This window comes from Nomascus leucogenys, chromosome 2 (assembly GCF_006542625.1).
Source record: "Nomascus leucogenys isolate Asia chromosome 2, Asia_NLE_v1, whole genome shotgun sequence".
Classification (NCBI taxonomy): Eukaryota; Metazoa; Chordata; class Mammalia; order Primates; family Hylobatidae; genus Nomascus; species Nomascus leucogenys.
Window position 1 is genome coordinate 99,410,233 of NC_044382.1, and position 18,423 is coordinate 99,428,655.

Below are 18,423 nucleotides of genomic sequence, written 5' to 3' on the forward strand. Positions count from 1 at the left end.
TGATTTTTTTCTCATCAACATTATATGAAACAGCATTGAGTGAAACTGTGATTTGAAGACCTGTTGTGGTTCCTTGGGAAACTGACTCAATGTCATGACCTTGCTTTATCAATTTCTAGCCTCCATTTCCTGTATCCAACAGCTCTCAAGGCTAAACAGTACAAAAATGGAAAAAGAGAAGTGGATTAAGTTAACCAGAGTATTATTGTATCAAGTCTCACTTACAAATTAGGAAAAGTTTAAAAAATACAGTATGCCTAAATTGTGTAACTCGAAACATTTTCCTATATATTCATAGCAGTACATTCTGAATATATTCAATTTATAAGCTGCTAAAGAATGCCAGGGGGCAATCCTTTAACTTTTCTAGGAATAGCTGGTAGCATTTTATAGTAAGTTTTCATTTGACAATAAGGCAGGCCAAAGAGAAGATTAGATATTGTATTGTTTTACTAAGCAAAGTGTATAGTACAAAATTGCTCTCAGGCATAAGAAAACCAAAATATGTGATATATATTACATGGACTAACACCCTTGATCTGCCTAGTTGTTAGATTGTTTTTCACAGTACCTGGAACATTTTGAACCATGTGGTAGTCCACTTTTCATTTCATTTGAAAGCTTAGCATTGCAGTTCATAAAAATACTTAACTTTCCTAATATGATAAATGAAGTATCATTTATGAATTTAATATTGTCTTTGAACCCATTTTAATTATTTTTATGATTTCTATTCTCATAAAGAGTAACAAAAGTTTACTAGTTTATGCATGCATAAAAACCCTCTTTTTTGCTCACTTTAATGTCTCTTTTTAACCTATTTCAAGCTGCACAGCTTCCTTCTCTCTGGCACATTCCAGGATTGTGGTGTAAGACTGCACATAGATTTTTAGGTGTTGGTGAGTTAGTCTTCCAAGGAACTGTTTGGGGAAAGGTGTGACATGCACTTAAACCAAAGACAAGATTTTTTTCAATAGTTCCTTTCTTCCTTCTCACCCTATATATAACCCATTGCTCTTTGAAGATTAGGATATTAGTTACAAGAGTTTACATCCTGTCCTCCCTCTTCTACCCTCTTGGATAAAAGTTGAGACTTTGGACAGGTAAGCCACAGAGAAGAACCCCAAGGGCCATGATGTATCTAACCCCCTGTGCTGTGGCTTCTAACCTTCAAGTGTGTCTTTGAACAGGGTAGGTTTCCATTAGGCTCCAAGAACAAGAGTCTTGATGTAGATTTAACACCAGAACCTTGGAGTGTCAACTGTTAGCACCTAGTAAGTTGTTAACACCTGGTTAACAACTGGCTTTTTTTATGAGGCACAGACTGACAATGAGAATCATTGACCTGCTAAACAAACAAGTCTAGGCTTGAAATACTTTTTCAGAATGCAAGAGGAATTTTATATTTGTGGCTGGGTCATTTATTGAGCACTTATTATGTGCCAATCATTGTGAGAAGCTCAGCAGATACAAAGATGACTGAGAAACAATTCCTGGTGCCATGTTGCTCCCTGTCTAGTGTATGAACAGCCAGTATAAAAGCATGTGGATAAACAGTGTTGGCATGTGCACAGGATGTTATGGTACCATAAATCGTTTCTGTTTGTGCCCAATGCCATCAAGAACAATAGGCAGGAATTGCTGGCAAGATGGCCGAATAGGACAGCTCCGGTCTGCAGTTCCCAGCGAGATTGACGCAGAAGGCAGGTGATTTCTGCATTTCCAACTTAGGTACCCGGTTCATCTCACTGGGACTGGTTGGACAGTGGGTGCAACCCATGGAGGGCAAGCCGAAGCAGGGTAGGGCATCGCCTCACCTGGGAAGCACAAGGGGTTGGGGAATTTTCGCCCCTACCCAAGGGAAGCCATGAGGGACTGAGCCTGAGGAACCGTGCATTCCGGCCCAGATACTGTGCTTTCCCCGTAGTCGTCACAACCTACACACCAGCTGACTCTCTCTGGTGCCTACACCACCAGGGCCCCAGGTTTCAAGCACAAAACTGGGCAGCTGTCTGGGCAGACACCAATCTAGCTGCAGGAGTTTTTTTTTTTTTTTTTTTTTTTTTTTTCCCCATACCTCAGTGGTGCCTGGAATGCCAGCAAGACAGAACCATTCACTCCCCTGGAGAGGGGGCTGAAGCCAGGGAGCCAAGTGGTCTTGCTCAGCAGGTCCCACCCCCAAGGAGCCCAGCAAACTAAGATCTACTGGCTTGAAATTCTCACTGCCAGCACAGCAGCAGTCTGAGATTGACCTGGGATGCCCCAGTTTGGTTGGGGGAGGAGCGTCCACCATGGCTGAGGCTTGAATAGGTGGTTTTACCCTCACAGTGTAAACAAAGCCAACGGAAAGTTCGAACTGGGCTGAGCCCACCACAGCGCAGCAAGGCTGCTGTGGTCAGACTGCCAGATTTCTCCTCTCTGGGCAGGGCATCTCTGAAAAAAAGGCAGCAGCCCCAGTCAGGGACTTATAGAGAAAACCCCCATCTCCCTGGTACAGAGCACCTGGGGGAAGGGGCGGCTGAGGGAGCAGCTTCAGCAGACTTAAACGTCCCTGCCTGACGGCTCTGAAGAGAGCAGTGGATCTCCCAGCACAGCGTTCGAGCTCTACTAAGGGTCAGACTGCCTCCTCAAGTGGGTCCCTGACCCACGTGTATCCTGACTGGGAGACACCTCCCAGTACAGGCTGACAGACAACTCATACAGGAGAGCTCTGGCTGGCATCTGGCAGGTGCCCCACTGGGTCGAAGCTTCCAGAGGAAAGAACAGGCAGCAATCTTTGCTGTTCTGCAGCCTCTGCTGGTGATACCCAGGCAAACAGGGTCTGAATTGGACCTCCAGCAAACTCCAGCAGACCTGCAGCAGAGGGACCTGACTGTTAGAAGGAAAACTAACAGAAAGGAGCAGCACATCCACTCAGAGACCTCATCCAAAGGTCACCAACATCAAAGACCAAAGGTAGATAAATCCGCAAAGAGGGGGAGAAACCAGAGCAAAAATGCTGAAAATTCCAAAAACCAGAACACTGCTTCTCCTCCAAAGGATCACAACTCCTCACTAGCAAGGGAACAAAACTTGACGGAAAATGAGTTTGACGATTGACAGAAGTAGGCTTCAGAAGGTGGATAATAATAAACTCCTCTGAGCTAAAGGAGCATGTTCTAACCCAATGCAAGGAAGTTAAGAACCTTGAAAAAAGATTAGATGAATTGCTAACTAGAATAACCAGTTTAGAGAAGAACATAAATGACCTGATGGAGCTGAAAACACATCACAAGAACTTCGTGAAGTGTACATAAGTATCGATAGCCGAATCAATCAAGCAGAAGAAATGATATCATAGATTGAAGATCAACTTAATGAAATAAAGCAAGGAGACAAGATTAGAGAAAAAAAATAAAAAGGAATGAACAAAGCCTCCAAGAAATATGGGACTATGTGAAAAGACCAAATCTACGTTTGATTGGTGTACCTGAAAGTGACAGGGAGAATGGAACCAAGTTGGAAAGCACTCTTCAGGATATTATCCAGGAGAGCTTCCCCAACCTAGCAAGACTGGCCAACATTCAAATTCAGGAAATACAGAGAACACCAAAAAGATACCCCTTGAGAAGAGCAACCACAAGACACGTAATTGTCAGATTTACCAAGGTTGAAATAAGGAAAAAATGTTGAGGGCAGCCAGAGAGAAAGGTTGGGTTACCCACAAAGGGAAGCCCATCAGACAAACAGCAGATCTCTTGGCACAAACCCTACAAGCCAGAAGAGAGTAGGGGCCAATATTCAACATTCTTAAAGAAAAGAATTTTCAATCCAGAATTTCATATCCAGCCAAACTAAGCTTCATAAGTGAAGGAGAAATAAAATCCTTTACAGACAAGCAAATGCTGAGAGAGTTTGTCACCACCAGGCTTGCCTTATAAGAGCTCCTGAAGGAAGCACTAAACATGGAAAGTAAAACCGATACCAGCCACTGCAAAAACATACCAAATTATAAAGACCATCGACACTATGAAGAAACTGCATCAACTAATGGGCAAAATAAGCAGCTAGCATCATAATGACATGATCAACTTCACACATAACAATATTAACATTAAATGTAAATGGGCTAAATGTCCCAATTCAAAGACATAGCCTGCCAAATTGGATAAAGACTCAAGACTCATCTTAAGGAGACCCATCTCACGTGTAGAGACACACATAGGCTCAAAATAAAGGGATGGAGGAATATTTACCAAGCAAATGAAAAGCAAAAACAAACAAACAAAAAACAGGAGTTGCAATCCTAATCTCTGATGAAACAGACTTTAAACCAACAAAGATCAGAAGAGACAAAGAAGGCCAGTACATAATGGTAAAGGGATCAATGCATCAAGAAGAGCTAACTGTCTTAAACATATATGCACCCAATCCAGGAGCACCCAGATTCATAAAGCAAGTTCTTAGAGACCTACAAAGAGACTTAGACTCCCACACAATAATAATGAGAGACTTTAACACCCCACTGACAATATTAGACAGATTAATGAGACAGAAAATTAACAAGGATATTCAGGACTTGAACTCAGCTCTGGACCAAGTGGACCTAAGACACATCTACAGATATCTCCACCCCAAATCAACAGAATATATATTCTTCTCAGCACCTCGTCACACTTATTCTAAAATTGACCACATAATTGGAAGTAAAACATGCCTCAGCAAATGTGAAAGAATGGAAATAATAACAGTCTTTCAGAGTACAGTGCAATCAAATTAGAACTCAGGATTGGGAAACTCACTCAAAACTGGGTAAATAACAAAATGAAGGCAGAAATAAAGATGTTCTTTGAAACCAATGAGAGCAAAGACACAGTGTACTAGAATCTCTGGGACACAGCTAACACAGTGTTTAGAGGGAAATTTATAGCATTAAATGCCCACAAGAGAAAGCAGGAAAGATCTAAAATCGACACCCTAACATCAAAATTAAAAGAACTGGAGTAGCAAGAGCAAATTCAAAAGCTAGCAGAAGACAAGAAATAGCTAAGATCAGAGCAGAACTGAAGGAGATAGAGACATGAAAAATGCTTCAAAAAATCAATGAACCAATGATTTTTTGAAAATATCAATAAAATAGATAGACTGCTAGCCAGACTAATAAAGAAGAAAAGAGAGAAGAAACAAATGGACACAATAAAAAATGATATAGGGGATATCACCACTGATCCCACAGAAATACAAACTACCATCAGAGAATACTATAAACACCTCTACGCAAATAAACTAGAAAATCTAGAAGAAATGGATAAATTCCTGGACACATACACCGTCCTAAGTCTAAACCAGGAAGAAATCGAATCCCTGAATAGACCAAATAACAAGTTCTGGAATTGAGGTAGTAATTAATAGCCTACCAACCAAAAAAAGTCCAGGACAGGACGGATTCACCACCGAATTCTACCAGAGGTACAAAGAGGAGCTGGTACCCTTTATTCTGAAACGATTCCAAACAAAAGAAAAAGAGGGAATCCTCCCTGACTCATTTTATGAGGTCAGCATAATTCTGATACCAAAACCTGACAGAGACACAACAAAAAAAGAAAATTTCAGGCCAATATCCTTGATGAACATCGATGCGAAAATTGTCAATAAAATACTGGCAAACCAAATCCAGCAGCACATCAAAAAGCTTATCTACCATGATCAAGTCGGCTTCATACCTGGGATGCAAGGCTGGTTCAACATATGCAAATCATTAAAAGTAATCCATCACAGAAACAGAAGCAATGACAAAAACCACATGATTGTCTCAATAGATGCAGAAAAGGCCTTTGACAAAATTAAGCAGCGCTTCAGGCTAAAAACTCTCAATAAACTAGGTATTGATGGAATGTATCTCAAAATAATAAGAGCTATTTATGACAAACCCAAAACCAATATCATACTGAATGGGCAATAACTAGAAGCATTCCCTTTGAAAACTGGCACAAGACAAGGATGCCCTCTCACCACTCCTATTTGACATAGTATTGGAAGTTCTGGCCAGGGCAGTCAGACAAGAGAAAGGAATAAAGGATATTCAAACAGGAAAAGAGGAAGTCAAATTATCTCTTTTTGCAGATGACATGATTGTAGAAAACTCCATCATCTCAGCCCCAGATCTCCTTAAGCTGATAAGCAACTTCAGCAAAGTCTCAGGATACAAAATCAATGTGCAAAAATCACAAGCATTCTTATACACCAATAACAAACAGCCAAATCACGAGTGAACTCCCATTCACAATTGCTACTAAGAGAATAAAATACCTAGGAATCCAATTTACAAGGGATGTGAAGGACCTTTTCAAGGACAACCACAAACCACTGTTCAAGGGAATAAGAGAGGACACAAACAAATGGAAAAACATTCCATGCTCATGGATAGGAAGAATTAATATCGTTAAAATGGCCATACTGCCCAAAGTAATTTATAGATTCAGTGCTATCCCCATCAAGCCACCATTGACTTTCTTCATAGAATTGGAAAAAACTACTTTAAACTTCATATGGAACCAAAAAAGAGCCCGCATTGCCAAGACAATCCTAAGCAGAAAGAACAAAGCTGGAGGCATCACGCTACCTGACTTCAAACTACACTACAAGGCTACAGTAATCAAAACAGCATAGTAGTGGTACCAAAACAGATATATAGACCAATGGAACAGAACAGAGACCTCAGAAATAACACCACACATCTACAACCATCTGATCTTTGACAAACCTGACAAAAACAAGCAATGGGGAAAGGATTCCCTATTTAATCAATGCTGTTGGGAAAACTGGCTAGCCATATGCAGAAAACTGAAACTGGACCCCTTCCTTATACCTTATACAAAAATTAACTCAAGATGGATTAAAGACTTAAAAGTAAGACCCAAAACCATAAAAATCCTAGAAGAAAACCTAGGCAATACCATTCAGGACATAGGCATGGGCAAAGACTTCATGTCTAAAACACCAAAAGCAATAGCAACAGAAGCCAAAATTGACAAATGAGATCTAATTAAACTAAAGAGTTTCTGCGCAGCAAAAGAAACTATCATCAGAGTGAACAGGCAACCTACAGAATGGGAGAAAATTTTCGCAATCTATCCATCTGACAAAGGGCTAATATCCAGAATCTACAAAGAACTTAAACAAATTTACAAGAAAAAAAACAAGCACATCAAAAAATGGGCAAAGGATATGAACAGACACTTCTCAAAAGGACACATTTATGCAGCCAACAAACATATGAAACAATGCTCATTATCACTGGTCTTTAGAGAAATGCAAATCAAAACCACCATGAGATACCATCTCACACCAGTTAGAATGGCGATCATTAAAAAGTCAGAAAACAACAGATGCTGGAGAGGATGTGGAGAAATAGGAATGCTTTTACACTGTTGGTGGGAGTGTACATTAGTTCAACCATTGTGGAAGACAGTGTGACGATTCCTCAAGGATCTAGGACTAGAAATACCATTTGACCCAGCAATCCCATTATTGGGCATATACCCAAAGGATTATAAATCATTCTGCTATAAATACACATGCACACATATGTTTATTGTGGAACTATTCACAATAGAAAAGACTTGGCACCCACCCAAATGTCCATCAGTGATAGACTAGATAAAGAAAATGTGACACATACACCATGGAATACTATACAGCCATAAAAATGGATGAGTTCATGTCCTTTGCAGGGACATGGATGAAGCTGGAAACCATCATTCTCAGCAAACTAACACAAGAACAGAAAACCAGGCACCACATGTTCTCACTCATAAGTGGGAGTTGAACAATGAGAACACATGGACACAGACAGGGGAACATCACACACTGGGGCCTGTCAGGGGGTGGGCACTAGGGGAGGGGTAGCATTAGGAGAAATACCTAATATAGGTGACGGGTTGATGGGTGCAGCAAACCACCATGGCACGTGTATACCTATGTAACAAAACTGCGTATTCTGCACATGTGCCCCAGAACTTAAAATATGATAATAAAAAAAATAAAGAACGATAGACAATATAGAAAATGGTATTGGTGATGCAGTCTTGGAGCTAGGTGGGAAGGCACAAGTGACCTGGTGCTTTAAGCTGACACCTGGCTCTTCACTCTTAGGAAAATAAAGATAAAGAAAAATCATTAGCTGCCCAGCCAGTGACCTTCATGGGGGAGGGGTACACTCTTATAGGAGAGGTGGGATGTACACGATTAAAATTTTTCTGTGATTTATTTGTTTTTTTTAGCACTTGATCCAAGATTCATGTTCAGTGAATGTCATTTTGAATGAATAAAACACCTGTTACCCTCATGTTGCCCAATATTTGAAACCACCACAGTATATATTTTGCAAATTTGAGGATGTGTTGTCTAAATTCATTATATTTAAAAGAAGAGACTTTACAGAAATGGTTGCTTTTTCCATTCAATCAAAATATGCAAAGTTTTTGGGAGTATTCCAGGTTGTGAGATAACTTGGGGGTTATCACCAAGACCAACGTTTCTATGGGAAAATGTGCTGTAAGTTTCAAAAATAACTTTTTGCATAACATCAATACATAAATTCCAGATTCCCCCTATTTTGTTGGATTCTAAAATTTTGAAAATATGTAACACACAGCATTAATTTTTATTTATCCAACATGTTCAAATAATCAGTACACTGAAATTATTCATTTTGAGTAAATATGATAATTATTAGTATTCAATGAGGAGGAGGAAATTATTCAGTGAGGAGGAGGAAATTATTCAATGAGGAGGAGGAAAGTGAGTTTTGCCAAGGTTATAGGAGCTGACACTTTCGCCAGAGTGCCCCTTCTGTTTTCTTGACACTTGATTCCATCATGAACACTGCCTGTGTGGCTGCTGTCATTGGTGAAGCCATTTGGGCACATGTGAAAAATTTGAAAATTTGTATTTTTTTTTGTTTTGTTTTTTCTTTTTTGGGGGAGGGGGAGACGGAGCCTTGCACTGTTGCCAGGCTGGAGTGCAGTGGCACAATCTCAGCTCACTGCAACCTTTGCTTCCTGGGTTCAAATGATTCTCCTGCCTCAGCCTCCCAAGTAGCTGGGACCACAGGCTTGCACCACCAAGCCCATCTAATTTTTATTTTTATTTTTAATTTTTTTTTAGTAGAGACGGTTTCACCATGTTGGCCACGCTGGTCTTGAACTCCTGGTCTCAAGTGATCCACCTGCCTGGGCCTCCCAAAGTGCTGTGATTACAGGTGTGAGCCACTGTGCCCAGCCAATTTGTAGTTTTTTATACTCTACATCTTCCACTCCTTATCTCACACCCTACATACTGGTGGTTTGTTTTGTGATGGGGGAAAGTGCACGTATTGATAAAACTGTTTGCTACTAAAGCAACCTCAGGCAGTATGCTAATGGCTCAAGTCAAAGAACAGCATCTTTCTCTGAAAATTATTTCTAAATCACTGACACTGTTTGTTTATAGGTCTTCCTATCACTGGGCTCTAATTTCACTTTGCAACTGGTGACTGTGATGCTTGTCGGTGGACGTTTCTATGGAATGCCAACAATTCTTCAGGAAGCAAAATCTGCTGTCCTTCCAGTCTCTGAAAAAGCTGCCAATTCTCAGGTAATTGGCCCTGGGTGTGGTTCTCTCAGCAGAACACTAGAGGGCAGCTTTTACAGGAAGGAAGGAGACTCTTAGAGCTAGAATTTCTCATGAGTAACAATTTTCTTAAATATAAATAACTCTGTGAATATCAAAGTAGATGTAACAGATATATTATATAAAATAGTCTATTTTCAACATGTAGTAGGAAAAAAGAGATATGTCCATATCTCTTCTTGATATTATGTATCTAATATTGAGGTATTTTATGTTAAATAATTAAAATTATAATGAAGCACTAATATTCCACACTTTTTCACATACTAACATTGTGAATGTTTATCTTTAATATTCAGACTTTGGTTTACAGGGGAGAGATTGTGCTGATGTAGATAAATGCTGATGGTCAGATCCTGTGATATGGTTGAAACTAAGTATTTGCATCTTCTGTCTGAGGTCGTTGTAGGAAAGATTATTTCCCAATCATTTCATAAATGCACATGAGAACAAAGAACAACTTGAGGGCTTTCCTTTCCTTTCAGGCGGATTCTGTCAATATAAGAAAAAGACAAGGCTGTTATCTGTGGCTATGGTAACGTGTGTATGTTTGAAGTCATTGTGTGATATAATTCTATCCTACTCCTTCAGGTGGGAGCTGAAGTGACTCGGGCAAGCCTGGCTCAAGATGCTGAGGTGGAATCTGTACAGATGAATGGGCAGGAATATGGGCAGATATAGTCTCTGGCCACTAAGGGATGCTTTTCAGCTACTCCCTCCTGAGCATCTTCTCCAAGGAGAATGAATGTGCTTTTTCTCTTAAAATGGAATACACTGGCAATTAAAATAACTGAGAGTAAAAGGTTTTTTTTTTTCTTTACCTCCTCTTCTTTGTGAATGAGGAAATAGAATTTATTAATACTTTGAATTTTGTTGTCTTCTTTTTGTTCATGGGTTGTTATTAAAAAAAAGATTCAGCAAAACCATTCATTTAGAGTAAAACATTTCCTACTCCTTATCCATGCATATTGTCACAATACTGTATCACCCCAAAGGGCAAGGTTACATCATGGTACACTCATGTCTTTGGCTTATCATCTATACTCATATCAATGTTTGGTGTGTGTGTGTGTGTGATGTGGCTAGGGCATTTCAAAATAGCCCTCTAGTCATGTAGCAAGAATGATCTCACTCAATTGCAATTCTGCAATTGCTAAGCAGAAGCCTCACTGGGCTGGGCATGGTGGCTCATGCTTTTAATCTCAGCAATTTGGGAGGCCCAGGTGGGTGAATCCCCTGAGGTCAGGAGTTTGAGACTAGCCTGGCCAACAAGATAAAACCTCGTCTCTACTAAAAATACAAAATTAGCTGCATGTGGTGGCATATGCCTGTAGTCCCAGCTATTGGGGAGGCTGAGGCATGAGAATCACTTGAACCTGGGAGGCAGAGGTTGGAGCAAGCCGAGATCATGCCACTGCACTCCAGCCTGGGTGACAGAGCAACATTCTGTCTCAAAAAAAAAAAAAAAAAAAGAAGAAAAAGAGAAGCCTCACTGTAACAGAGAATCTAGGCTGGGGTCAAATTAAAGTAGTTATTGTTTCTTTTCCTCTGTGGCTCCAGAAGTTATCCTATGGAACCCTCTCATGTTTTTCTATTATTCTTCATTTCAATTTAAGAAGGGGAGAATGAGTTTTAATATATAACTCTTGATTAAATGGTATCCCAAATTTATAGCTATTGAGACCAAAAGAGGTAAACTGAATTGTTCAAATCAAAATGTGAAGCCAGGAATCTGCTTTTATTCTTACTCATTGCTCAGAACTTATTTCATCTATAAATCACATACCCTGGGAACGTTGCGCATAAAACAAAATCTACTTGATGCTTGTGATAAAGATGGGTATTAAAAAAAAACTTTGAAGTTTTTTGGTCTTCAAAAAAAGATATAAAATTACGTCAGAGCTGAAAAGAACCCTAATAGAAGGTCTAGTTCGTGGTGCTTACTTTATAAATGAAAAAATATACTATTATATCTTAGAAGTCAAATTTTAGTTCTACAAATGAGGTTCTGGAAAGACCCATGAGCAAGTCATATTAAATGCCATTTAACATATTTTGCTTTCATTTAACCATAATTACGCTTATCTTTTTTTGGATGTTGTTCATTCAAAAGATAACATTTTGATTAAAAAAGAGTAAAGCTATCAACTATAACCTAAATAATAAAGTAAAATAAAATTTAAAATCTGAGATGTTATTTCTTAAGCACTTCTCTTTAATTCAATATGAGACAAGGATATATATTGTATAAACCAAGGGAAAGTTTACATTTAACCCATTCCTCAGAAAACAGGAAGGTTTAGAGAGAAATAAAATACTCTAAGCATGATTTTCCCTCAGGTCGGATTTGAATCTACTGCTTTTCAACTCACGAACATCACTGCCGGCACAAGCCACGTTATGATTTCTAGGAGAGGCACATATGGCGCTCTCTCAGTTGCCTGGACCACTGGATATGCTCCTGGGTTAGAAATTCCTGAGTTCATTGTTGTTGGCAACATGACCCCAACACTGGGTGAGTTGTAGTTTTTCTAAGATGAGTCCTGTAGAATATTGGAAGGATATCATTGGCCACTAATTGTCTTGGGTTATCCTTATTCTGGACACTAAACATAGTTTTCGAATACAATGCGCCCATATTTAAGTGATCAGACTAGTACAGGCTGCTTGGTGAGAAAAGGAAAGAAGCTTTTTTCAGTCAAATTAACAACTTCATGCCTTACCTGAAAAGAGTGGGGTCACTAAGCAAACTACTCTGTCCATACAATAGGAGTTTGTTGAAAGTAGTTCTAAGAATCTAATTTGGCAAATACAGTAATAAGAAAAATAAAAATACATACAGCTCTTGTATGCATTTCCATGTTCACCTGACTATTTCTGGCAGTAGGGCAGCTGTTACTTTAGATACTTTATATTTTAAAGTATACCATTAGCTCTTTGAGAGTTAGTGAGATGCGAATGTTAGATGGTTTGACCTCTACCGTGTTATAGCAAGCTCATTGCAAATTTAGATAATGAGAGTTTATAAAGAACCCTCCAGTGGGCTCTGAATCTGAGGATCTCCCTCCTTGATTCACAGAGTCTTGTTGGTCACCAGGCAAACGCCATTTAAGCTCAGTAAGAAACCTAATGAATCCTGCGGAGGACTGAGATCCTCAGTCTCTCAGAGAGGAGGGAATGATTTTCATTTTCCCAAGATCTTGGCATCACTGAGAGATAAGAAGGAATGAAAGCTAAGGTCCTATAGAAGATGGGGGGTGAGGGCTAGGCCAGTGAAAATGACAACATTTTCATGCCAGCTTCCATCCTAACAGGAATCCCAGGAAACAGAAAGAGAGAAATTAGCTGCATGATTGAGAGACACCATAGTGTGATAACTGCCTTGGATACTGGGGTTTCTTTAGCCACTGCATAGGTGCCCCGATGTGATGTCTCAGGCATTGGCTCCTCTTGTTTTCATTTTGGCATGTCCCCTAAGTTAAAGATATTTAATTATTTTTTCCTGTTTATTTTCTAGCCCTTTTTTTCCTGCAGAAACTCTTATCTTTTACTTCCTTACCCCTCTGTCGCTTTGGGTGATATGCATATCACCCAAAAGCTTCATATAATCTAGGGTGTTTGTAAAAATTTTTTATGTTAGTAACCACTTGCTACAGATGAAAAGATTTATGTGTAGAAATATTGCTTATTATGAGTGTATATGCAGCTTTGTGCTTACATATCACATTAATCTTCAAACGCTTTTGTGAGTTTATGTTAACTTGATTCAACTAAAGTAACAGGAGTTCCCAAATAATAGATCTGTATCTTCAAACAGGTTCATTTAGTTTTTTGAGCCTTTGTAATAGATTTTCAAACACAATGAAAAGTACAGTGAACACCCATAAACTCACCGACTAGATTTATTTATTTATTTTATTTTTAATTTTTTTTTTGAGACAGAGTCTGGCTCTGTCACCCATGCTGGAATGCAGTGGTGCCATCTCAGCTCACTGCAACCTCCACCTCCCGGGCTCAAGGTATTCTCCTGCCTCAGCCTCCTGAGTAGCTGGGATTATAGGCTCGTGCCACCATGCCTGGCTAATTTTTGTATTTTTTGTACAGATGGGGTTTCACCATGTTGGCCAGGCTGGTCTCAAACTCCTGACTTCAAGATCTGCCCTCCTCGGCCTCCCAAAGTGTTGGGATTACAGGCGTGAGCCACTGCACCTGGCCTTGACTGGATTTAATAGTTGTTACAGTCTGCCATATTTGTGACATTTTTTCTGAAGCATTTTAAAGTAAAATACATAGATTATGATATTTCACCCCAATCTACTTCAATATGTATCCTAAAAATATGCTGGGGCCAGAATTTAAATCAAAGCCTGACACTAAGTCTATATTAAAGCTTGCCTAACACCAGTCTCTTTTCATTACTGGATTTTGTCATTGAGCCGGGAAAGAAAAAGATGTAAAGGAGAAAAGTAAACAGGGACCAAAAGCAAGATTTGTGTGGTCTCCTGTAAGTTTACCTCTCCCCGACCCCTTTTTAAAAATGTTTTACCTTTTGTGAACTATAATAGAATTTTGGAAAAGAAAATACATTACTACAGTTTTAAAAGTAAAATCCCAATTTAAAATAAGAAATAATACCCTACTTTGCTTTTCATGTTTTCTTTCAGGGAGCCTTTCATTTTCCCATGGTGAACAAAGGAAAGGAGTTTTCCTGTGGACGTTTCCCAGCCCTGGTCGGCCAGAGGCCTTTGTTCTTCACCTATCAGGAGTGCAGAGCAGCGCTCCTGGCGGAGCTCAACTCCGGTAAGACCAACCTCATTCTCACCCAAGAAATTCTCTGAGGAATAATCTGGAATTCATCCATCAAAACAGAAAAAGGCACAAGGATTATTCTCCTTGAAGCAAACACAAACATAGTTTTACTGTAGAGCATCACATGGCGTGCATGCCGGAGAGGGAGGCGGCTCTCAGGAGCCCCACAACCCACTGCTTGCCCTAAAGAGAGTTCCTCATGCCCCACCTTGAGAATGGGGGCTGGGGTACCATCTCCACTAAAAGGCATGATGGCAGTTCTCCTCTTGTTAAAGGGAGCTATCTTCTGAGAAGCTGAAAATACCTGATTGCCCCAAGTGATTAAGAGTGAGAATAAGATTAAGTAAGAATAAGACATCACAGTAGGGTGATAATATTACTTGTTTGGACCAGTGGCCCTTTGACTTTAATTTAATTTTATTGAATTTTACTATGTATCTATAATGACTCTTTCTGCAAATACAGTATATTTACAGATAAATACGTACCTGCCAAAAGCAATTTACTTTCCTTATTTCTGGGATAGACTCAACCAGAGCAGCAGAGGGCAGACCTGCTATTCAGACTTAGGGATTTAGTCCTGGCTCTGCCACTTACTCACTGTGTAACTTTGAGACAGTTACTTGATCTTTCTGTTCTTCAGTTTACTTGGAAAATAAAGAAAATTTGGGGGTATGAAAACTAGAGTGTATTCAAGTATGTTTGTGTACATGTTTATGTGTGGGGGATCTCCATTGGGGAAATAAAATATGACTTTAGATTATACATATGCCATTTTTAAAATGTTCATCCAGAGAACATATTTTAGGGTTACAAATTCAAATGCTTTAACAGCAACAATAGTTATTAACAGTATTATAGTGCTTGTCCAGGCGTGGTGGCTCACACCTGTAATCCCAGCACTTTGGGAGGCCACAGCAGGCAGATCACCTGAGGTTAGGAATTCAAGACAAGACTGGCCAACATGGCAAAACCCCGTCTCTACTTAGAATACAAAACATCAGCCAGGTGTGATGGCGCGTGCCTGTAGTCCCAGCTACTTGGGAGGCTGAGGCAGGAGAATCGCTTGAGCCCAGGAGGCAGAGGTTGCAATGAACTGAGATCGCGCCACAGCGCTCCAGCCTGGGCAACAGAGTGAGTGAGACTCCGTCTCAAAAACAACAACAAGAAGTAGTATTATAGGGCTTACCCTAGGCCAGGCATAAATCTTTTTTTTTTTTTGAGACGGAGACTCGCTCTTTCGTCCAGGCCGGACTGCAGTGAGGCTATCTAGGCTCACTGCAAGCTCCGCCTCCCGGGTTCACACCATTCTCCTGCCTCAGCCTCCCGAGTAGCTGGGACGACAGGCACCTGCCACTACACCCTACTAATTTTTTGTGTTTTTAGTAGAGCTGGGGTTTCACTGTGTTAGCCAGGATGGTCTTGATCTCCTGACCTCGTGATCTGCCCACTTCGGCCTCCCAAAGTGCTGGGATTACAAGCGTGAGCCACCGTGGCCAGGCATAAATCTTACAGTGCTTACTCTAGGCCAGGCATAAATCTCACACACACACACAGACACACACACACACACTGTCTCTCTCTCTTTACTCTCCCCAGCAACCTTACAAAGTAGATTATATTATTTGTCTCATTTTATAGATGACGAAAGTCATAGATAGATTATGCGATAAACCCAGAAGCACACAGTTAATACATGTTGGGGCTATGATTTCAGCCCAGGCTGAATGGCCTCTGTGTGAGGTATTAACCACTGTTTTATGTACTGAGTGCTAGCTGCTTGACAAGAGAGAGTGATGGGACCTGAAGAATCCTCCCTAAAGGCATTTAAATTTATATTAAAACCAAAAACTTGTTAGCAAAAGAAAATATACCTGTAGACAGAATTAGGCCGAGAGGCCAGCAGTTGTAACCCCTGATAATAGCTATTAACTCACAACAAAAATCTATAGGAAAAAAACTAAGGATAAATTATTCTATCATGGGTGTCTATCCTAATTCATACATAAAGTTTTAGCCACATTTGCATGAGAGGTTAGTTCCATTACTGGCAGCTGAAGAAAGCAAGGATTTTGCTGCTAGTGCCAGTAACTATTTCTATTTGGTAGATAAGAAAGCTGGCAGAGGTCCAGAATATTGTAGTAATATTGTTCCCCTTGTACTGATCCTAAGGGAGAGCCTGATTTTCAGATCCCTCAGACAGCTGCTCTGGGATGATGGAGAAATAGACCAGAGACCTATAAGCTTTTCATTTAGCTCAGACTTGTTAGTTCCTGTCCCTGCTTTTGCAGCTCCTGTTCTTACATTTCTTGTGCCCTTATTTATCAATAAATAGGGTTTGATGGAATTTGAAATGGCACGTCATTGTTAAGTTGCTGCCCTCATGAGCAGCATTTTTAATATGTGAATGATGAATCTCTGCAGTCATATTCCTATTTTTTAAAATCAATTTCTTCATGATTTAATTTTTTTCCCAGATCAGGTTTCATCGTTGCTGAAATTGAACCAATGGGCATCTTCCAATTTTCCACTAGTTCAAGAAATATCATAGTGTCAGAAGATACACAGATGATCAGATTACATGTACAAAGACTATTTGGGTTCCATAGCGATCTTATTAAAGTTTCTTATCAGACCACTGCAGGAAGTGCCAAGCCACTGGAAGATTTTGAGCCTGTTCAGAATGGGGAACTGTTTTTTCAAAAATTCCAAACTGAGGTTGATTTTGAAATAACCGTTATTAATGATCAGCTTTCTGAGATAGAAGAATTTTTTTACATTAACCTTACTTCAGTAGAAATTAGGGGATTACAAAAATTTGATGTTAATTGGAGCCCACGCCTGAATCTAGATTTCAGTGTTGCAGTGATTACAATATTGGATAATGATGACCTGGCAGGAATGGATATTTCCTTCCCGATGACAACTGTGGCTATAGCAGTTGACACAACTCTCATTCCTGTAGAAACTGAATCCACCACATACCTCAGCACAAGCAAGACGACTACCATTCTGCAGCCAACCAACGTGGTTGCCATTGTTACTGAGGCAACTGATGTATCTGCCATTCCTGAGAAACTTGTCACCCTTCATGGCACACCTGCTGTATCTGAAAAGCCTGATGTGGCCACTGTAACTGCCAATGTTTCCATTCATGGAACATTCAGCCTTGGGCCATCCATTGTTTATGTTGAAGAGGGGATGAAGAATGGCACATTCAACACTGCAGAGGTTCTTATCCGAAGAACTGGTGGGTTTACTGGCAATGTCAGCATAACAGTTAAAACTTTTGGTGAAAGACATGCTCAGATGGAACCAAATGCATTGCCCTTTCATGGTATCTATGGGATTTCCAACCTAACATGGGCAGTTGAAGAAGAAGACTTTGAAGAACAAACTCTTACCCTTGTATTCCTAGATGGAGAAAGAGAACGTAAAGTATCAGTTCAAATTTTGGATGATGATGAGCCTGAGGGGCAGGAATTCTTCTACGTGTTTCTCACAAACCCTCAAGGGGGAGCACAGATTGTGGAGGGGAAGGATGACACTGGATTTGCAGCTTTTGCCATGGTTATTATTACAGGTATATCTTTGAAATGATGGAGATAAAAATGTACTTTTGTGGTACATAATTTGTATTAAGATGAATGTAGCTTAAATTTAATGAAAGAAGATGAAGTACTGAAGTTATTCACAGGAATGCATTAAAGTGTTGTTTTTCTGTAGCATGGATCCACGACATGAACTCATGATGTGCTGTTCTGAGGGCCCTATAATTTAATGTACTATAAATGTCACTGAGATCAGAGTCAGTAATACAATCTATAAATCTATACTCTCACAATATAAAGAACGTTTAATCATCCAAACACATGATTGCCTATCCTGTTTTGAAACTTCATTCTAAATTTACCAGCTACTTTCAGTAATCCATCCTAAAGTCAAAGATCTCATTGGCAGGAA

At 39.8% G+C, this 18,423-nt stretch overlaps 1 protein-coding gene across 1 annotated transcript in view; it reads left to right on the plus strand.

Annotated features, from left to right (window-relative positions):
* Positions 1-18,423, plus strand: part of ADGRV1 (adhesion G protein-coupled receptor V1) — a 602,359-nt gene that overhangs the window by 233,121 nt on the left and 350,815 nt on the right. The window contains exons 71-74 of the mRNA XM_003261601.2: positions 9,472-9,615; positions 11,992-12,166; positions 14,316-14,451; positions 16,938-18,043. Of these exons, the coding sequence (XP_003261649.2) occupies positions 9,472-9,615; positions 11,992-12,166; positions 14,316-14,451; positions 16,938-18,043 (1,561 nt within the window). The remainder of the gene's footprint in view (positions 1-9,471; positions 9,616-11,991; positions 12,167-14,315; positions 14,452-16,937; positions 18,044-18,423) is intronic.